The sequence below is a fragment of the Aspergillus luchuensis genome, chromosome 8, assembly GCF_016861625.1.
Source record: "Aspergillus luchuensis IFO 4308 DNA, chromosome 8, nearly complete sequence".
NCBI lineage: Eukaryota > Fungi > Ascomycota > Eurotiomycetes > Eurotiales > Aspergillaceae > Aspergillus > Aspergillus luchuensis.
In genome coordinates, this window is record NC_054856.1 from 1,517,194 (window position 1) to 1,535,056 (window position 17,863).

Here is a 17,863-nt window from a genome sequence, read left to right on the forward strand (position 1 = left end):
TCACACTGGATACCATAAAGCATCGCAAATGTGTTTCTCGACACACTGACATGAAAGGCGTCTAGACTGCAGGAACTAACGACCTATCTTACTTCATATGCAGCAGAGAGGCGGTCGCCATCGATGTATGAAATTGACATATGATGTTGCTATCATCCACCAGCAGAAATTATTCTCCATGCTAATTCTTGCTATTTCATAAACCCGGGGTAGACCTGTTCGAGTTCCTCACCTCCTCACGTCATACAGGGTAATCGATATGAAAGAAGCCTTCTTGATCTATAAATGCCATCCACTACCCCAGTCACCTCCCCTCAACGATCCATCATCCAAACACCCTCACCCTCAACTCATACCATTACTACCCCAAAAGAACTAACACCATCTAAAACCACACAATGTCCAAAACCTTCTCCACAGACCTCTACAGCGACCACAGCGGCCGCCACCCCTCCATGGGCGACCTCAAGAACCGCCTCTCCGTGCAAGTCAAAGACAAGCTTGCTAATGAAGTCGCTGAAGACCCTCGTATAGCCTACATTAACTACGAAGGCAGGATCCGAAAGGTCAAAGAGCACGGCAAGCTTTACGAGAACCCGTCGCACGAGGAACTCACCTTTGGTCCGGATGGTTCTGATACCGGCAGACATGGTTGGCATGGCTGGACTACTGCCCATTTGCGGGTGACCTTTGATGCTGAGGATATTTGATTCGTCTTTACTTTATGTTTCTTGGAATGGGAACTGAGGGATGAGGAGGGGAAGAGGGGGGTGGGGTTAAGTGTTTCGGTACTTTGACGCAGAGAAAATGGCCTTGGATGGAGGAAGGTTTAGGTGAAAGTTTGAGGGAGATTGAGGTTTTAATACTTTCAGGCTCTCTAGTCACCTTGTCTTATTGTCAATTTTATTTGAGTGGGAATGTTCATCTTAGTAAGGCTGGAAGTCTAGCTATAGCAGAGTGTTCAGGTTTGTTTTTTTTTTTTTTTTTTTTTTTTTTTTTTTTTTCTCCATGTTGGCCACTTAACACGTATATATTATCTTATGAATGATATCAGTATTATGCTAGTAGTAGTGTGGGTGGTTATTCAGAGAGTATAATTGTCCGCAGTAGCTACATCATTATATATACTTTCGGGTTCCCTGGCAAGGAAGGCTTCGACGAAACCGGATATGGGTCTGCTAGGCTGCAAGGTCACAAATCTTATCTTGAAAAGCTTTAACTATAGTCTTGTTTCTCGATTTCCTCGCAAAGGTTATATTTGTCTTAGCGGAGACTACAGCCGAATGCCCGCTGACGAGAGGGCATACTTCACCCTTACCATGGTTCTCGGCCTTGAACACGAGCTAATGGGGTGTGCTTGCATGGACCCTGATTATTACCGCGTAATCTCGTAAGTCAAAATATGACCTACAGAACGTTTCGAAAATTTACTTTTGGTAGGCTTAAATGAGTTTAAACATACGAGTCGGTGCCATGGGACGGAGGCATCTCTAGTGTTGGCTACTACTACGGGGATATACAACTGCTTCACTAACCACCACCACTAGGCATATCACTTCTTGTTGGTAAGTTGAACCAACTATCGTAGAGCTGGCGGATGCGATGGTAATGCGAGCCTTGGGCTTTCACTTGCAGAATCAAGTAATGAATCAAGTACGACCATTTTCATCTTACTATCTGTTAGTCGGAAGTAGAAATGTGGTCCTTCAAACGGACATACCTCGACAGCTACTATTGTAGGTATCAATAATGTATATGGAAACACCACATAATTGAATCCACTTCAATAACAGAATCCAAACACTACACCCACCTACACCCCCTCACACCCAGCCCCCACCAAACAACTTCCCCTCAAATCCCCCAAACTCTCTCCCACCCAGAACCTCACCCCCTCCCCACCAACCGGAACCCTCCAATCCTGCACCTCTACATCCCAGATACTCACATCCTTTCTCGTGACATTCATCACGACCGTCTCACTCTCCCCGGGCTCCAAAATACCCGTCTTCTCAAACTGTCTCAGCTGTCTTGATGGCGCATCGACCCCCAATGCATCAGTCGGTAATTCCACATATAACTGCGCAACAGCACGACCACTACAGTTCCCACTGTTCGTGATAGTAACTTCCACCGCGAATGCAATGTCCCAGAGAGCGGGATTGCCGCCGGCACCGCCTCCAGCTCGGGGTGCGGGTTTCGGAGTGGTGGAGTAGCCGGATGGGTAGGGGTATGAGGATGAGGAGGAGTTCGTGACTGATTGGGGATTGTCGAGGTAGGGGTACAGGTAGCGCCAGATGCGAGAGAAGGAGGAGGGCCAGGCGACTTCGGATGGGTTGGGGATGGCGGTGGAGTATGATGGTGTTGGGCCTTTGGATGGACGGGCTGGGGGGTAGGCTGTATCTAGCTCAGTGACGGTGGTGAGGGATGGAGTGGAGTAGGTGAAGGTGGTGTAGGAGAGGCCGTGACCGAAGGGATAGCGGGGGGTGATGTTGGCTTTGAGGAAGTGGCGGTAGTCGATGTACAGGCCTTCGGTGAAGTCGTCTTGGATTTGTCCGAAGGCTTGGTCGAGGAGGCCGACGCTGGAGGGGTAGTCGGATTCTTTGTAGGGGATGGTGTAGGGGAGGTGCCCGCTGGGAGAGGATGAGCCGAAGAGGATGTCAGTCAGGGAGTAGCCGGCTTCTTGGCCGGGGAGGTGGGCAATGAGCACGGCTTTGACGGGGTCAAGGTCAATCCAGTTTTCAAGCAGGATGGGGCCGACGGTGTGGACGATTACGATCACGGTGGAGAAGACGTCCGCGGCGGCTTTGACGAGGTCGTCGCCGTTGTGCCAGGCGTAGAGGTCGGCGGTAGTGCGGTCGCCTGGGTTGTTTTCGACGGTGATGTAGTTTTCGCCGGAGTCGGCGTTGATGAAGACGAGAGCGATGTCGGAGGCGTTGGGTTTGAGGTTTGAAGGGAAGGAGTCGGTGATGTAGAATTCGGCGGAGGAAGAGAGGTTGGCGATGGCTTGTTGGGGGGTTACGAGATATGGGAGACGAGATGTGCCGCTGCCCCAGCCCATGGTGAGGACGCCGTTGTCGCAGCCCTGGTCGGTGCAAGAGTTGAGCCCGTTGGAGTTGGGACCAGCGTCGGTGCCGAAGATCTTGAGGGAATCGGTGGTTGAGAGAGGCAGCGTGTTATTCTCGTTCTTGAGAAGGGTGATGGCGTCGCGAGCGATGGCATGAGCGGTGATATTGTGGTTGCCCTGGACGTTGACATATTGGTTGACCACGCCGCTAGGGGAGAAGAGGGCGCCGGGATAAAGAGGGCCAGTCTCGTCGAGGGTGTTACTAGAGAAGTTCGGGAGAGGATAGTCCTCGTCCTGGCCCATTTTATACCAGGTCGCAACGATGCGCGTGACCTGGGAGTGTGAGAAATGTCCCTGTGAAAGAGGTGGTGGTACTCACCATGTCATTGAGGCGTTCGACAGGGACAGTACCGTTCAGAATAGACCGAGAGAGCTCCGAGCCCCAGTAACTATCTCCAAGGAGCGGAATGCTGCCATCGCCCGGCATACTCATATCCAAACCAGCCAATGCAGACGAGACACCACCGAGTTGAGCGAGCCAGTCTGTCACGACGAAGCCTTGAAAGCCGAGTTCATCCTTGAGGATGCCATTGATGAGCATACTATTTTGGCTGCACGCTGAGCGGTTGACCTTAAACCCAAATTAGCGAAAAGTAATCGAGTCGGAGAAAAGCACCAACATCATTATACGCCATCATCACAGACCCCGTCCCAGCACGAACACCCTCCGCAAACGGCCACAGATACAGTTCATGGAGTGTCCGATCATCAATATTTGAAGAATACCCTTGCGTGATGACACTACTCATGCGATGCATCTCCTGCTCATTACCGATGAAATGTTTGAGACTCGCGATCGCCCCCGTACTCTGCATGCCCTGGATGGTCAACGCACCGCCGATGGCCTGAAGACTGGGATCCGCGCCGAATCCCTCCCAGTTACGGCCTCCCCTGGGCTTGCGAAATGTCGGACCGACAACAGGGCCCAAGAGTACATTGACACCCTTGCCGCGAGCCTCTTCTCCGAGCTCGACACCGCGCTGGTACATCAGCTCTTTATCAAACGTTGCGCCCACCGTAACGCCAGGAGGAAAGGCGGTGTTATGATCCGAGTTGCGGATGCCCAGCGGGGAGTCATGCAGACAGAGATTCGGGATACCGAATCGAAGCGCGCTTCCTGTTTGGCCCGCACAGGGGCCCATGAACATGCCGGTTCCGGTAGTGAGATTCACCTTCTCCGCCAGTGTCATGTTGCTCACGACCTTTTGCGCCTTTTCGTACGCACTGGCCCAGTCGGAAAGCCAACCGCCGTTGGGGGCTGGGTAGTAGGGGGGTGAGCAGGCGCCATCGTCTCGAGTGTGTAGGGGAGCGGAGGAGGCAGTCGACCAGGGGATAATACCTGCCAATAAGGCTAGATACAGAGGTGATTTCGCGCCCATGGTTGACTGTGCATGCGACGACGGGGACGTACAAGAACTGGAACGTACCCGGAGACGTCAGTGCGGATACCAGGCAGGAGATATACGCCGACGTGCTCAGTTCCTTTCTGCCTACAAGTTTCCAGACTAGACTGGGTCTACCTGCCATGGATCATGGGGTCCCAGCTGGATAAATACAAAATCGTGGTCATGCCACAGCACAATCGGGTCAGGCCCAATGACAACAAGGCCAAGGGGTGTAATGGCGACGCCATGTGCGCACGCCAAGGAAGCATAGTACTGCTCGGTCGCAAACAAGATAGAGGCATTGGGACGGGAAAACGCAGGGACTGGGGGAAAAGAGCAAGTGATCAGCGGGGATGGCGAGGAGGGCCAACCCGGGGATGGAATGTCGGAGGGAAGATCCGTGTTTGCGGGCGGAGCAGATGATGAGGAACGGTTCATTATTGCCCTCATTTCAGCCGAAGCAGGGAAAGGATCATCCTGGCTACACATTAGCCGAAGGAAGAAACTGGGCCATGACAGCGCGGGGAATCTGCAGGATGGCTGCAAGTTGGTTGCACGGGGGACGTTGCAGGTTGCAGCTGGCGTGTGACGATCAGCCGAGGCTATTGTTAGACATATGCATGACTTCGCTTGCGCCGTTTGGGAGATGATCATCGTCCACTATCTTCATGAAGGCGATGTGAATGGAGAGTTACGGTCCGTGAGATCTTCAGGGGCAGTGGCAGACAGCCATCCATGGTTCGATTCGAAAGGAAACAGGAGCCACTGATATTCAAGTACCTAACTACCAACCAGAAAGAACTATTCGCCGTTCCTATCAACGCCTGGCCTATCCATGCATCCAACTCAGTCGTAAAAACCAACCAGCAGCAATATGTCATGAAAGAAAACAGAAAACTCCATGTTAATGCCCAACCATGAGCCTAAACCAAAGCAGCGCCCGTCAAAGGCCGCTAATCACCCAGTCGTAGTCCAGGCCGGTCGCTTCCACATCAACCTGCTTCATGAGGTCACTAGTCTCCGGAAACAATGCACAGGGGCCCCGGGGACAACCCAAGTCTTCATGAAACAGGCGGGTGCACTGAGGCTCGCCCACATCCGAAAGGATTCGTAGCAGATATTCAATGCTCCATCCCTCAAACGGGGCCTCGGGTGGCGGGAAAAGATCCTTTGGCTTCATCTCTGTCATCAGCTGTCCAACGACCATCGCGTCGCAGGCCGCACAGCAGCCGCCTTCCTCGAGGATAGATTCCATGCGCTGGTAGAGCGAGATGACGAGGGCGTCGACGTGCTTCTGGCGAAGGTTATCGATGTGTTCTATTCATGTCATAGGTCAGCGTCTTGCAATGACAATTGTTGAAGTAACGAAAGAGAGAATGATACGCACCCAGCAACAGATCAAGAATCGGCAGTCCTTGTTTCAAGATCTCCCCGGTACTTCCTCGGATAGCGACGCGAGTGATATGCCAAAAGAGACTACGATGACGGAACACCCAGGCGATGTAAATCCACTTGACCACATCATTGTCGTATGCCTTAGGGATCGAATCAGACATATTCATGACCCAGATTTCGCTGTAAGCCATCATGTTATTGTAACATCCAAAGTGCTCAGTCAGGAGAGCAATCATGCACAGGGTGTCTGGGGTAACGTGGCGTGGGACATTTGGGGCGCGACCGTGAACGGCATTAAGCAAGACGAGCAAAGCACCAAGGTTATTGAATCGAGGGGGAAGAGCATCAGCTTCTTTGATCTTGTCCTCACTGTTGATCTTCACTTGGAAGTAAGGGCAGGTGTGGGCGAGTTGATCTGAAGATACTCTGATTCTAGCCTGCACGGTGCGGTTCTGAGAGACACTGTTGGTGGCTTGCTGTCCATGGTTGGAGCCAATCAGTTCATGTTCGGGTGGAGCTGGGGCACTGCTCCGTCTGGGGAATTTGCTGATGGTGTCGACAATTCCCTGGAAGTAGGTTGGAACAGACCGGGTTGTGCGGTGGGTGGGATCTGAACAGTGAAATGGTGCATTAGCATGAACATGAATACGGGATGACTGATAGATCGGCACTCACTGAATCGTGTCAGGCGCGTATACATCTGCTCACCATCCGTTTCGACCACGAGGAGCATGTCCCCGCGGGCGTCGATGGTCGTATAGTTCAGATCCATGGTGATCCGGACTCCGGTGCCGCGGTGTGACTATGGGATGATGAAGATGCAGGTAAACATCAAGATCGCCGGGGCGAGCAGAACACTGAACTAAAATGCAGGAGAGGCGCTGGATTTACCGAGTTGTCTGTGAACCAGTGAATAGCTTGCCAGTGAATAAGGGCACACTTCAGTCATTACGCAGTCGACCATCATTACACAATACGATATCTAATACTTCTTCGTGACATGGTATTGTATTCTTTGTATTCTCTATATGCCTCGCATCATGCATTTCGTAAGTCATGATGACCATAATCTATCTATTCATAGATATCCACTCGTATGCCAGCCCGCCGGTCATCGGTGGCCCTAGTTGAAGTAGCCAGGGAACAGCCAGTTCATCCGCTCGCGAGCCTCGGGGCTCCAGTTGGGCTGGGCAGTGCTCATACCGAACTTGACGGATCCCTCGATGTGCTTGGCCTGCACCAGCTGCGAGTTCTGCTCCGCGGCCAGCTCGTCCAGCACAGCAGTCACGAAGCGCTTGGCGTTGACGGCGTTGGCCTTCATGTTGCCCATGACCATCTCCACGGTCACATCGGCGGTCGACTCGTGCCAGCAGTCGTAGTCAGTGGACATGCAGATCATCTGGTAGGCGATCTCGGCCTCGCGGGCCAGCTTGGCCTCGGGCAGGCAGGACATGTTGATGACGCTGCCACCCCAGGAGCGGTACAGCTTGCTCTCAGCGCGGGTGGAGAACTGAGGTCCCTCTATTTGGTAATCAGTAATTGCGACCCTTATTCCAACAGACCATTATCACATACCCATGCAGATCAGAGTACCGCGGTCGTGCAGGACGACACCCTCACCCTCCAAGCTGTGTCCACAGGCCCTGACGACCTTGGCAACACCCTCATCGAAGGGGTCACCGAAGGGAACGTGAGCGACGACGCCGCCCTCGAAGAAGGTGAAGGGACGGATACCCTTGGTGCGGTCGATGACCTGGTCGGGAACGACAAAATCACGGGGCTTGATCTCCTCCTGCAAGCTACCGACGGCGGAGAAGGCGATGATGGTGCGGACACCGATGGAGCGCAGAGCGGCGATGTTGGCGCGGGCAGGGACCTCGTGGGGAGCAATCTGGTGGTGCAGACCGTGACGGCTCAGGAAGGCGATGGCGACCGTCTGGTTGTTGTGGGAGCACTTGTGGTGCAGGATGGTAATGGGGGAGGAGGGGGTGCCCCAAGGAGTCGAGATGTTCAACGACGCAACCTGGGTGAAGCCAGGGAGCTCACGCAGACCAGTACCGCCAATAACGGCGATACGGACGGGCTCTATGATGGTAAATAGCGATCAGTATGGATTTGTCAGGAGCAGGATGCGCCGGGCGGGGATCGGACTTACCGTCGTAGGTGGAGGGAAGGGCGGCCATTCTTTGGGCGAGTTGCTTTGCGGACTCGATTCTCCTGAGGGGGCGGGATGGAAGAGTGGACAACAGACGGCGCAGGGCAAGAAATGGCATACAATAAGAGGAGAGAAGGAGGGGAGGAGACGGAGTGATTTGAAGTTGGAGACAATCGCAAATCTTCCATAGCGGGGTCATCGCCCAATCGGGTAATCCGTTTCCGCCTGAGGCGGCAATCTTTCATTGCGCCCCACGTGCTGTGTCCTCAGGCATCATTCGTCCATCATCTCTATTACTTGACTGGCTTTACTCCTGTCGCTCCAACTCTCTTATTTTTCGCTTTCTATTGTACTTTATGTTCCATACTTTTAGGTTGTATGACTGACCACAAACCCTCTATAGTCTGTATTTGACCCATATTACGCATATCGAAAGAGGACAGAAATCCCCGAATCTATATACTATGGAAGTATCATGACATGTGAATGTCTCTCATTACAGCATTATCTTCTTCCCTATACAACGATTACATCTCTGCATTAGGCTGGACGCCACTCGTAGTGGTGAGGTCCCTTCTTCACCGGCCCCGGATCCTCTCCAGGTACACCCGGTATGTAGTAGGCGTGGGCGCCAAACAGATCCATCTGCGCCTCCATGAACTTCGTAGGCAGCATCGTCCCTCCTTCATACTTCAGGTACTCTAACGTCGCAGACAACGCGGGAATGTACTGATCTGCCACTGTGGCCGCCAACACCACCTCCTTTAGCGCGTCGAAGTGCTTGTGCAGCTCTCGAGCGACCTCGTCCAGGAACTTCATATTGGTCAGATCAGGACGCATGAGCGGTTGCAGGAGATCAGCAATAGCTTCAGACTGAATAATACATCCTCCACGCCAGATCTGAATACACTTGCCGAGATCGACGTTCCAACCCTCATCCTTGGATGCGCGCGCGATCAACTCCAGTCCCTGGCAGAACGAAGCCAAGAAAGAGCAGTAGACGGCGCGACGCAGTTTCTCGATGAAGTCTTTGCGATCCTTGATCTCTATAGACCTGGGGCCGGGGATGTTGAGCTTCTTGGCAACCTCCAGTCGCTCAGCGCGATTACCACTAGCGATGCGCATATAGTGTGCCGTGGCGAGCGTAGGACCGGCCACATGTCGGTTCGCAGTCTCCATAACCGACCAGTAGGGCGTTCCTTCGGTGTCATCGTCGTCCTGTACGACTTTGTCGAGCACGTCATCCAGCACGTAACCGCCGTTCTGACTGGCGCCTTCGCCTTGGTAGTCGCCTTGAGGAGTCTTCTTCGTGCGCAGGATCTGCACACCAATGTCGAGCAGAAAGTTCTTCCGCAGCTCTCCCTTCGTATTCCAGTCTTCAAAGATATCAGAGATCTCCTGATACTCCAACCCCCACCCCCAATGAAGCAAAGCCCAGGCCTCCGCCGTGGTAGACAACATCCCCCCTTCAATACCATTATGGACCATCTTCACAAAATGACCCGAACCAGCAGGTCCCACATTCGTCACACAAGGCTTGCCGGTCTTTTCATCCTTGGCAGCATACTGCTCCAACAACGGCAAGACAAGCTCAATCGCTTCCGGATCTCCGCCAGGCGATAAACTCGGGCCATGGCGGGCCGATTGATACCCGCCCGAGACACCCATGCCGATCCAACTGACGCCGAGTTCCTTGCACCGTTTCTGTCGCTGCTCAGTTCGTCGATAGTTCTCATTTCCACCGTCCAGGATGATATCTCCCTTCTTCAGATCATTCTGGATCATATCCAAAACGGAGTCCGCGGGATCGCCATGGGTGATAGAGAAGATAAAAAGTTTCCGTTCCCCTTGACCTTCCAGACTCTTGGTGAACTTGTCGATCTCGTAGAAGCCTTCCACTTTCCCCTTGCCGCTGAATTTTCCTTCGTCGTACCATTTCTTGATCCCGTCGACGTTTTCGCGCTTCACGTCCCAGATGGAGACGTCCAGCCCGAGCTCCGTGAAGGCGAAGCTCATCATCGAGCCCATGTTGCCGGCTCCGACGATGCCGATTCGCTTGAAGGAGTGAGACGGCATTATTATTGATCGATTTTATTGGAAGTATATTTAATTGCGTTTACAATGAAACATTGTTGAGGGGTTGTGTGAAATGAAGCATTTTTAAGAGCTGCCGGGGCGCGGATAGACCAGGCACTACTACTACGCACCCGTTACATCATGGGCAGACGTCATGGCATACTACTATACAACCCATCCTGATAGATTATAATTATGGTATGATCATTAAGTATAATACTCATATAATAATTCCCACTTATCCGATCAAAACCTGCTGCACAATCCACTACAGTATCCAAAGTACCTATCTGGAAGCACCGGAAGCCCTAACCTCAATCAACGGCCCGGTTACATCATCCTGAACGAACCCAAACCAACCAACTCAATTGCGACCATCCAACTATCATCACAGCCAAATTTACCTGGCAATCTTTATAACTAATCATTACCACAATTAAACAACTCCTACAACTTCAATTCCCAAACACCACCACTCCCACAAACAACTAAATCACAATACCAACATACCAAGAACAACAACAATGTCCCCCACACCAAACATCGACATCGACATCACCTCCATCCCCCTCAGCTACGCAACCTGCTCCCTGGGCTCCCCCAGCACAACCCCGCTAGAAACCAAACTCACCACTCTCCGCTCCGCCTCCTTTACCGGCATCGAGCTCGCCTTCCCGGACCTCCTCGCCTACGCCAACACCCACAACCCCGGCACCACCCAGATCCTACCAACCGACTACCCGGCCCTCATCCACGCGGCAGCCTCAATCCGCTCACTATGCGAATCCCACAACCTGCGGACCATGATGCTCCAACCCTTCGCCAACTTCGAGGGATGGCCTCGCGGTTCCGCAGAACGAGAGGACGCGTTCTCCCGTGCAAAAGGGTGGAGTGAGATTATGGAAGCGTTGGGGACGGATCTATTACAGATCGGGTCGACGGATACTCCGGAGGAGAAGCTATGTAGAAAGAATGGTGGTGTGGATAGGGAGGCAGTGGTGGAGGATCTGCGTGAGCTGGCTGATTTGCTGGGGAGGAAAGGACAGCGGATCGCGTACGAGAACTGGTGTTGGAGTACGCATGCACCGAATTGGAAGGATGTATGGGAGATTGTTAGGGATGTGGGGAGGGAGAATGTCGGGTTGTGTTTGGATACGTTTCAGACGGCTGGGGGAGAGTGGGGGGATCCGACGGCTCCTGAGGGGGTGGTTAGTGGTGGTGAGGATGATGTGAGGAAGAGGTATGAATATAGTTTGGAGGAGTTGGCGAGGACGGTTCCTGCCGAGAAGATCTTCCTCTTGCAGGTGTCGGATGCGTATAAGCCACTTACTCCGTTTGAGGATGAGGTGGTGGATGGGGCGAGGCCGAGGGCGCGGTGGAGTCATGATTTTAGGCCGATGCCGTATCATGGGGGGTATTTGCCTATTGAGGAGGTGGGGAGGGCGGTCTTGAGGACGGGGTTTAGGGGGTGGTTTAGTATGGAGATTTTTGATGGGGGGAAAACGGGGGAGGAGGAGATTGGGGATGTGGAGGGGTTTGCGAGGGAGGCGATGGGTAGTATGAGGAGGTTTTTGGAGAGGTGTGCGGAGGGTCTTTAAAGTAGTAGTGTCAGTCTAGTGTAAATTTACAGGTATAAGTTTCCGGTGGACTGGATATATATTAACTAAACTATTCATACAACAATTTTACCGAACGCCACATATGCAAAACTCGTGGGGAATATGGAATATGCCAAATAACCATCTCTCATCACCATCCTACTCACCCTCCTAAGCATCGTTGCTAGGGTAGGGAACCTTGTAGGTAGGGACAAACTCCTCCTTGATCGACCGCAGACTCACGAAGCGGGACAGCAGGTTACCACTGCCGGCCTTGTCGTTGGTACCACTGGCACGGGCACCGCCGAAAGGCTGCTGGCCAACAACAGCACCAGTGCTCTTGCAGTTGATGTAGAAGTTACCGGCGGTGTTGCGGAGGGCATCGTCGGCGGTGCGGAGAACCTCACGGTCCTGGGCGAAAATGGAGCCGGTCAGACCGTAGTCGCCGGTCTGGTCAACCTTCTCGCAGATCTTGGCAAAGTCGGCCTCGGTAGCGTCAGCGTAGGTGTGGATGACCAGGACGGGACCGAAGAGCTCGCGGGAGAGGAGAGGGTGGTCGGGGTTGGTGGTGTGGTAGACGGTGGGCTGGATGTACCATCCCTTGGAGGAGTCGTAGCTACCGCCGGCCAGCAGCTCGAGCTCGGGGTCGTTCTTGGCCTCGTCGATCACATTGGCCAGCTTGTTGAAGGAGGCCTCGTGGATGACGGGACCGCAGAAGTTGGTGAAGTCAGAAGGCTCGCCAACCTTGATGTTCTTGGTCTCGGCAACGACGTTCTTGATGAACTCGTCGGCAATGGAAGCGGCCACGTAGGCGCGGGAGGTGGCACTGCACTTCTGGCCCTGGAACTCGAAAGCTCCACGGACAGTCTGGACGGCAGCGTTGCGGACATCGGCCGACTTGTGGACCAGGTGGAAGTTCTTGCCACCGGTCTCACCAACAATGCGGGGGTAGCTGCGGTACTTGCCCTCGGCAACGCCGTTGGCGATCTGGCCGTAGAGGCTACGGAACACAGCGGTGCTACCAGTGAAGTGGAGGGCAGCAAAGTCGGGGTGGTTCAAGACGGTGTTGGTGACCTCCGCGGCATCACCGGGGACGAACTGGATGACGTTCTTGGGCAGACCAGCCTCGAGGAGGATCTGGTGGACGAGCCAGTTGGAGGCGATGGCGGAAGGAGAAGGCTTCCAGACGACGACGTTACCCATCAGGGCGGGGGCACCAGCCAGGTTACCGCCAATGGCAGTGAAGTTGAAGGGACTGATGGCGTAGACGAATCCCTCCAGGGGGCGGTATTCCACACGGCTATTTAGGTTAGCTATGATCCCTTGACTGCTGGTAAGAGTCACTCACTTCCACACGCCAGGAGCATGGTGAACGGGCTGCTGAGCATACAGGTCCTCGGCGTACTTGACACCGAAGCGGAAGAAATCGCACAGCTCAGCAGCAGAGTCGATCTCGGCCTGCCAGGCATTCTTGCCCTGGCCGTGCATGGTCAGAGCCATGATGTCATAGCGGTATTTGGTCGAGATCAGGTCAGCGGCCTTGAGAAAGATGCTGGCACGATCGGCGAAAGAGGTGGCAGCCCACGACTTGCGAGCCTCGAGAGCGGCGTCAATAGCAGCCTGGACCTCGGCGGCGGAGGCGTTGGAGTAGGTAGCCACGGGCGCATGGGAGGCGGGGTTGCTCTGGGTCTCGACCTGGGAGCTCTTGATCTGCGGGGAGTTAGAATTATCCAATTGTTTCGGCTACTCGCATGTCTGCTACTAACCTCCTTGCCGGCAATCACCAAAGGCACATTGAGGGGACCGCTCTGCTTGGTTCTGGCGAGGGCCTCCTCGAGACCGCGGCGGTCAGGAGATCCGGGGGCGTAGTGTTTCTGCGATTGAGTCAGTAAGCTTGACGATGAGCGCGATTTCATGGTTACTCACGTTAGGCTCGTTGTCAATGCGAGGAACCTTGAAGGTGGCGTAAGAGCCCATAGCACGAGCGCTCGTGCGGGCAAGGGAGAGGGAGGGGCATTTGGCGAGGGAAAGGCCCCGAGAACGCAGGAGCAAAGAGGACTGCATGATGGATTGTGCTCTTCCGAGTCGTAACAACTGGATGAGGACTGAATCCGAGGGGATGAAAAGTAGGAGAGATGAGGAGAAAGTGAAGCAGACGCGGGGAAGCTCCGGTGATATAAGAGGCCCGGTTACTGCCGGCCGTGGTTAGTCAGCGCGTAGGATCCTCCCTGGGTGGCACAAAGTACACTGCAGTTCAGAATTCAGAGAGACAAGGTCCAATCCAGCTAACCAACAAGTGATTGTCCTTGCAGCGTACCGGCAACCAATGGGCCGGGCAGGAAATGCAGGTAGATCTGATACTCTGCTGTCGCGCTAATCAGTACCGCCGGCTGGATTCCGGGTGGAGCTGCCCACCGGCCCGGATACCTCCACCGGCTGCTGGCCTTCCGCTGGTATTCATTTAGTAGGCAGATGGTGCTGGACACGCACGAAAATCATGACTAACAGGAACCTGTCTTTGTTGGATTTTCGCATCAGTTATCGCTAAGTGAATTATGTGAAACTGAATTGAACTGTGTTGTGGTCTGTGATGCCAGCGGTAGTCTGCCTCCGCATTGATCCCCCGCATTACGAGCGATCGCTCTGGATTCTCCGCTGTCTGACTCGCCTCCAGAAGCTAGAAGCTGGTTTGAATGAAACCCAGATATGAGACACTAATTACCTTACATGGCGTCAATTGAGAGCTCAAAGCACCTCTAGAATTCATGACGAATGCCGAGTTTGATCCATGCATGATGGCTGCATACCGACGAAATGACCAGAATACGTGGAGCGGCAAAAAGAGGCGGCGATGAATACCGCAGCAAACCGACGCGTGACTTGACCACCTGACCTCTCTGCAAGACAGCTGCTACTCTTTTCGGTAATTGTGAACAATGACAAATATACAAGCCATAAGGCTTCCATTCTTGGCTATAACATTCAATCTATGTACATGTGTCGTGCCCAGAGAAGTTGCAAATATATCCTTCTGACTCAAGTGGTGAATCCTGCTCAAGCAATCCACCACCACACCCTCTCCAGCCAATTACGCGGCTTCCGCTCAAAGTCGTTCTCGCAGAGCCGGTCGATCTCCTCCTTGCCCGTGAACACGTCAATCTCCGATACCTTGGTCATCCATGGGGTCCGGTACCACACTTTGTGGCCCACATAAAGGGCCAGGAAAATGGCTATCACGATATACGACACCAGAAAATCGGCAGCAGTGAAGTTTCCGGGGAAGAAAACCGCGTATCCGTTGGTAATGGTCAGGAGGGACACTATCAGAATCACGTAGTATGTGCCGTAGGGCTGCAGAGGAGTCTTGAAAGTGAGCGTGTCCATCAGGCCGTGGTAGGTCAATGCTTTGCGGAAACGCTAGATTTCGTCAGCCAGGTCTGCTAAAGATCGACGGAAATAACTTACCAAATAAGCAATACCAATGAGCACCCAGTTGATGAACCCTCCCACTGTGGTGATGTTCGTGAACCAGTAGAAAACATTTTCTCCCGAGTCCGACAGGTTCAGGAAGGACAACAAGCCGACTACCCAGGTGATGAGAACTGCCACGTAGGGCACGCCGTTGCGGTTGCACCGGGTGAAGATCTTGGGGGCCTGGCCGCCACAGGCGAGCGAATACAGCGTTCGAGAACCAGCAAACAACCATGCATTACCCGAGGACCAGGCTGAGATTAGAATAGCAGCGTTGACGACGTGGTTCAGACCAGAGATACCGGCATTTTGAATGGCAATGACGAAAGGACTGGCACTGGCGCTCGAGCTACCGCTGGCAACCGCGGACATGAGTTTGGGATCATTGTAAGCCACCGTGACACCAATCACAAGGGTTCCCAGAATGTAGAAGGCGAAGACTCGGTAGATGAATCGGTTGGTGGCTTTCGGAATGTTGCGACGGGGCGCTTCAACTTCACCAGCAGCAGTGGTGATAAGCTCGGGGGAGAAGATAAAGGAGAAGCCAGACTTGATGAAGGCGGTCCAGAAGTCGAGGAAGCGACCGGTGTTTCCGCCCACCAAGTAGGGCTTGAACGCGCCCGGTGTGTCCCAGTAGCGGAAGCCGAGTCGATCATGGTTAGGGCCACCACCAAAGAAAAGCACCACGCCCAGGATAATTAGACCAATGATGGCAAGAATCTTTAACGTTGCAAACCAGAACTCGGCTTCTCCATACCATGACACCGCAACGATATTTAGAAGCAGAATCACTGTGGTTGTTAGAATCAATCTAAAAATGCGAAATAGATTAGTGAGGGACATACCGAGGAGGATGATGGTGATCCACACCCCAACATTGATGGAGGTAGTCCAGTACTCGATGATGATCCCGGCAGCCGTCACTTCACTTGCCAGTAACATGGCAAACGAGTACCTAAGAGGCATAGAGATTAGATTGTGTTGGTGAACGGAGAATAATGTCAGCCTACCAATAATTGTATCCTAAATCAGAATTAGCTTATTACTGCAAAACTAGCATACACATGTCAGGTACAATGTCAAACATACCAGCAGCGAATCCGATACTAGGCTCCGTATAGCGGCCAATCACATAGGGCACCGAAATGCCCTTGATGGGCAGATAGGTGGTCATCTCGCCCAGCACGTTCATCACAAACCACACCACCGTGGACATGGCAAAATAGCCCATGAACAGTGGTGCTGGGCCCACCGTCGACAGCGTGGATCCGGAACCTACGAAGAGACCGGTGCCAATACAACCACCGAGAGCAAGCAGCTGCAGCTGTCGAGAGGACAAACCACGCTGGGTGTCTGTGTTTGGCCCATGGTGGATCTCGCCCTTGAGGGCCTCGGGGTCTTCATCAACATATACGGGAGGAGATGTCACTTCATTTGCGGACTTCTCAGAGTCCTTGAACGTCGGTGCACCCATTCTGGTGTGTACAAAAACGAATGACACACTGAGGCGAGTGAATAGAACAGTCGCAGATGGAAATTGGCTACGGACGTCTTATATGGGAGCCGCAAAGGCGACCAGCTGGCCCGTCTCAGCAAACATGCTTATCAGGACCAACACGAAATGACTTTGAGCTACGGCCCGATGGCGCAAAGTCTTCCAGAAGGACACCATCATTGGCTCCAAAGGACTTTTGGGAGGCGACATGCGGGGGTTTGACATCTTATCTCTAGTTTGGGTTTACATACGAGCAGTGTTTCTCGTTAGAAGATGGGAAGGTTTGGTGGCTGCCACAGGTTCCCTTATCTGCCTGGCTGGCGGGCGGGGATCGTCCGACGCGGCAGGGACATGGATGCGATATCAGGTTATCTGGCTTGCTCATTGTTTGATATGGATCGGGTTTTCCATTGACGATTTAAGCTTCTATAAAGCTGTCAGAAGCCGGCGGCGTTCCTCGTGGCATTAGAGTAGTATTAGACTGCTGCAAATCCGGGGTGGTTCTCCGCACCACTGTGGGCGTATTCTAGAGCGTGAAAAGAGCTGAATCCACCGCGAGGTTGCTGTGACTAAGAGAAACTGCAACATTGCCAGACCTGTTGATGGAGTCATTCTGTTACCTAATGGCATGGTTCATCTTTGCTCGTTTGGAAAGCTTGACCCATCCAGGCTGGCCATCCGCTGCCATTATTGGTGTGTCGGGTGCCTCCCGGTGGAGCTTGAATGGAACCTTCCAGCACTAAGCCAAACAAGGCTAGTAATACATTAATGCCTGACTCTACAGGCATCATAGAATATGGTGCCTGGTGGCGACATTTAAAGGCAGATTCCGTAGCTGTTTCTACTTTGTACCCAGTACACAGTAATAGCCAGCAACAGCGATGTTGTTCAAGAGGTAAGAGGGCGTGATACTTTAACCTGACTACAGACATGATCGAAAAATACAGTATATATCTATCAGTGAGATCGGCCTGCCTGTATGCCCTGCCAGGGGTACACATTAATTTTCATGCTGGCATAGTAACAATGGTCTCTAGTGAATCTGTAGCCCAGCAGCACGACCGGGCCGGTCAAGCGGCGACAGCTCCGGTGGGGATGAACCCACCGGCCCGCCTTCCGGTCATCGCCAATCTCTTATCGACCACTTATCAGGGTTATCGC

At 53.2% G+C, this 17,863-nt stretch overlaps 8 protein-coding genes across 8 annotated transcripts; 2 read left to right on the forward strand and 6 right to left on the reverse strand.

Moving 5' to 3' along the window:
* Positions 1–398: 398 nt before the first annotated feature.
* Positions 399–710, forward strand: AKAW2_80544S (uncharacterized protein; the record flags this gene model as incomplete). The annotated part of the gene is made up of 1 exon (XM_041681576.1): positions 399–710. The coding sequence occupies one exon, from the start codon at positions 399–401 to the stop codon at positions 708–710; it is 312 nt and encodes a 103-aa protein (XP_041548505.1).
* A 1,103-nt stretch (positions 711–1,813) lies between these two features.
* Positions 1,814–4,506, reverse strand: AKAW2_80545A (beta-glucosidase; the record flags this gene model as incomplete). The annotated part of the gene is made up of 3 exons (XM_041681577.1): positions 1,814–3,400; positions 3,447–3,698; positions 3,748–4,506. 3 exons carry the CDS (start codon positions 4,504–4,506, stop codon positions 1,814–1,816), a joined length of 2,598 nt encoding a protein of 865 aa, XP_041548506.1.
* Positions 4,507–5,455: 949 nt separating this feature from the next.
* On the reverse strand, positions 5,456–6,679 carry AKAW2_80546A (uncharacterized protein; the record flags this gene model as incomplete). The annotated part of the gene is made up of 3 exons (XM_041681579.1): positions 5,456–5,829; positions 5,900–6,517; positions 6,583–6,679. The coding sequence occupies 3 exons, from the start codon at positions 6,677–6,679 to the stop codon at positions 5,456–5,458; spliced, it is 1,089 nt and encodes a 362-aa protein (XP_041548507.1).
* Positions 6,680–7,030: 351 nt separating this feature from the next.
* Positions 7,031–8,180, reverse strand: MEU1 (S-methyl-5-thioadenosine phosphorylase; the record flags this gene model as incomplete). The annotated part of the gene is made up of 3 exons (XM_041681580.1): positions 7,031–7,428; positions 7,483–7,992; positions 8,063–8,180. 3 exons carry the CDS (start codon positions 8,178–8,180, stop codon positions 7,031–7,033), a joined length of 1,026 nt encoding a protein of 341 aa, XP_041548508.1.
* Positions 8,181–8,602: 422 nt separating this feature from the next.
* Positions 8,603–10,138, reverse strand: AKAW2_80548A (6-phosphogluconate dehydrogenase, decarboxylating; the record flags this gene model as incomplete). Its single annotated transcript, XM_041681581.1, has 1 exon — positions 8,603–10,138. One exon carries the CDS (start codon positions 10,136–10,138, stop codon positions 8,603–8,605), a length of 1,536 nt encoding a protein of 511 aa, XP_041548509.1.
* A 524-nt stretch (positions 10,139–10,662) lies between these two features.
* On the forward strand, positions 10,663–11,736 carry AKAW2_80549S (sugar phosphate isomerase/epimerase family protein; the record flags this gene model as incomplete). Its single annotated transcript, XM_041681582.1, has 1 exon — positions 10,663–11,736. The coding sequence occupies one exon, from the start codon at positions 10,663–10,665 to the stop codon at positions 11,734–11,736; it is 1,074 nt and encodes a 357-aa protein (XP_041548510.1).
* Positions 11,737–11,907: 171 nt separating this feature from the next.
* On the reverse strand, positions 11,908–13,800 carry prnC (delta-1-pyrroline-5-carboxylate dehydrogenase prnC; the record flags this gene model as incomplete). Its single annotated transcript, XM_041681583.1, has 4 exons — positions 11,908–13,036; positions 13,085–13,446; positions 13,503–13,610; positions 13,663–13,800. The coding sequence occupies 4 exons, from the start codon at positions 13,798–13,800 to the stop codon at positions 11,908–11,910; spliced, it is 1,737 nt and encodes a 578-aa protein (XP_041548511.1).
* A 990-nt stretch (positions 13,801–14,790) lies between these two features.
* On the reverse strand, positions 14,791–16,681 carry AKAW2_80551A (uncharacterized protein; the record flags this gene model as incomplete). Its single annotated transcript, XM_041681584.1, has 5 exons — positions 14,791–15,153; positions 15,202–15,998; positions 16,053–16,162; positions 16,218–16,230; positions 16,297–16,681. The coding sequence occupies 5 exons, from the start codon at positions 16,679–16,681 to the stop codon at positions 14,791–14,793; spliced, it is 1,668 nt and encodes a 555-aa protein (XP_041548512.1).
* Between the last annotated feature and the right edge of the window lie 1,182 nt (positions 16,682–17,863).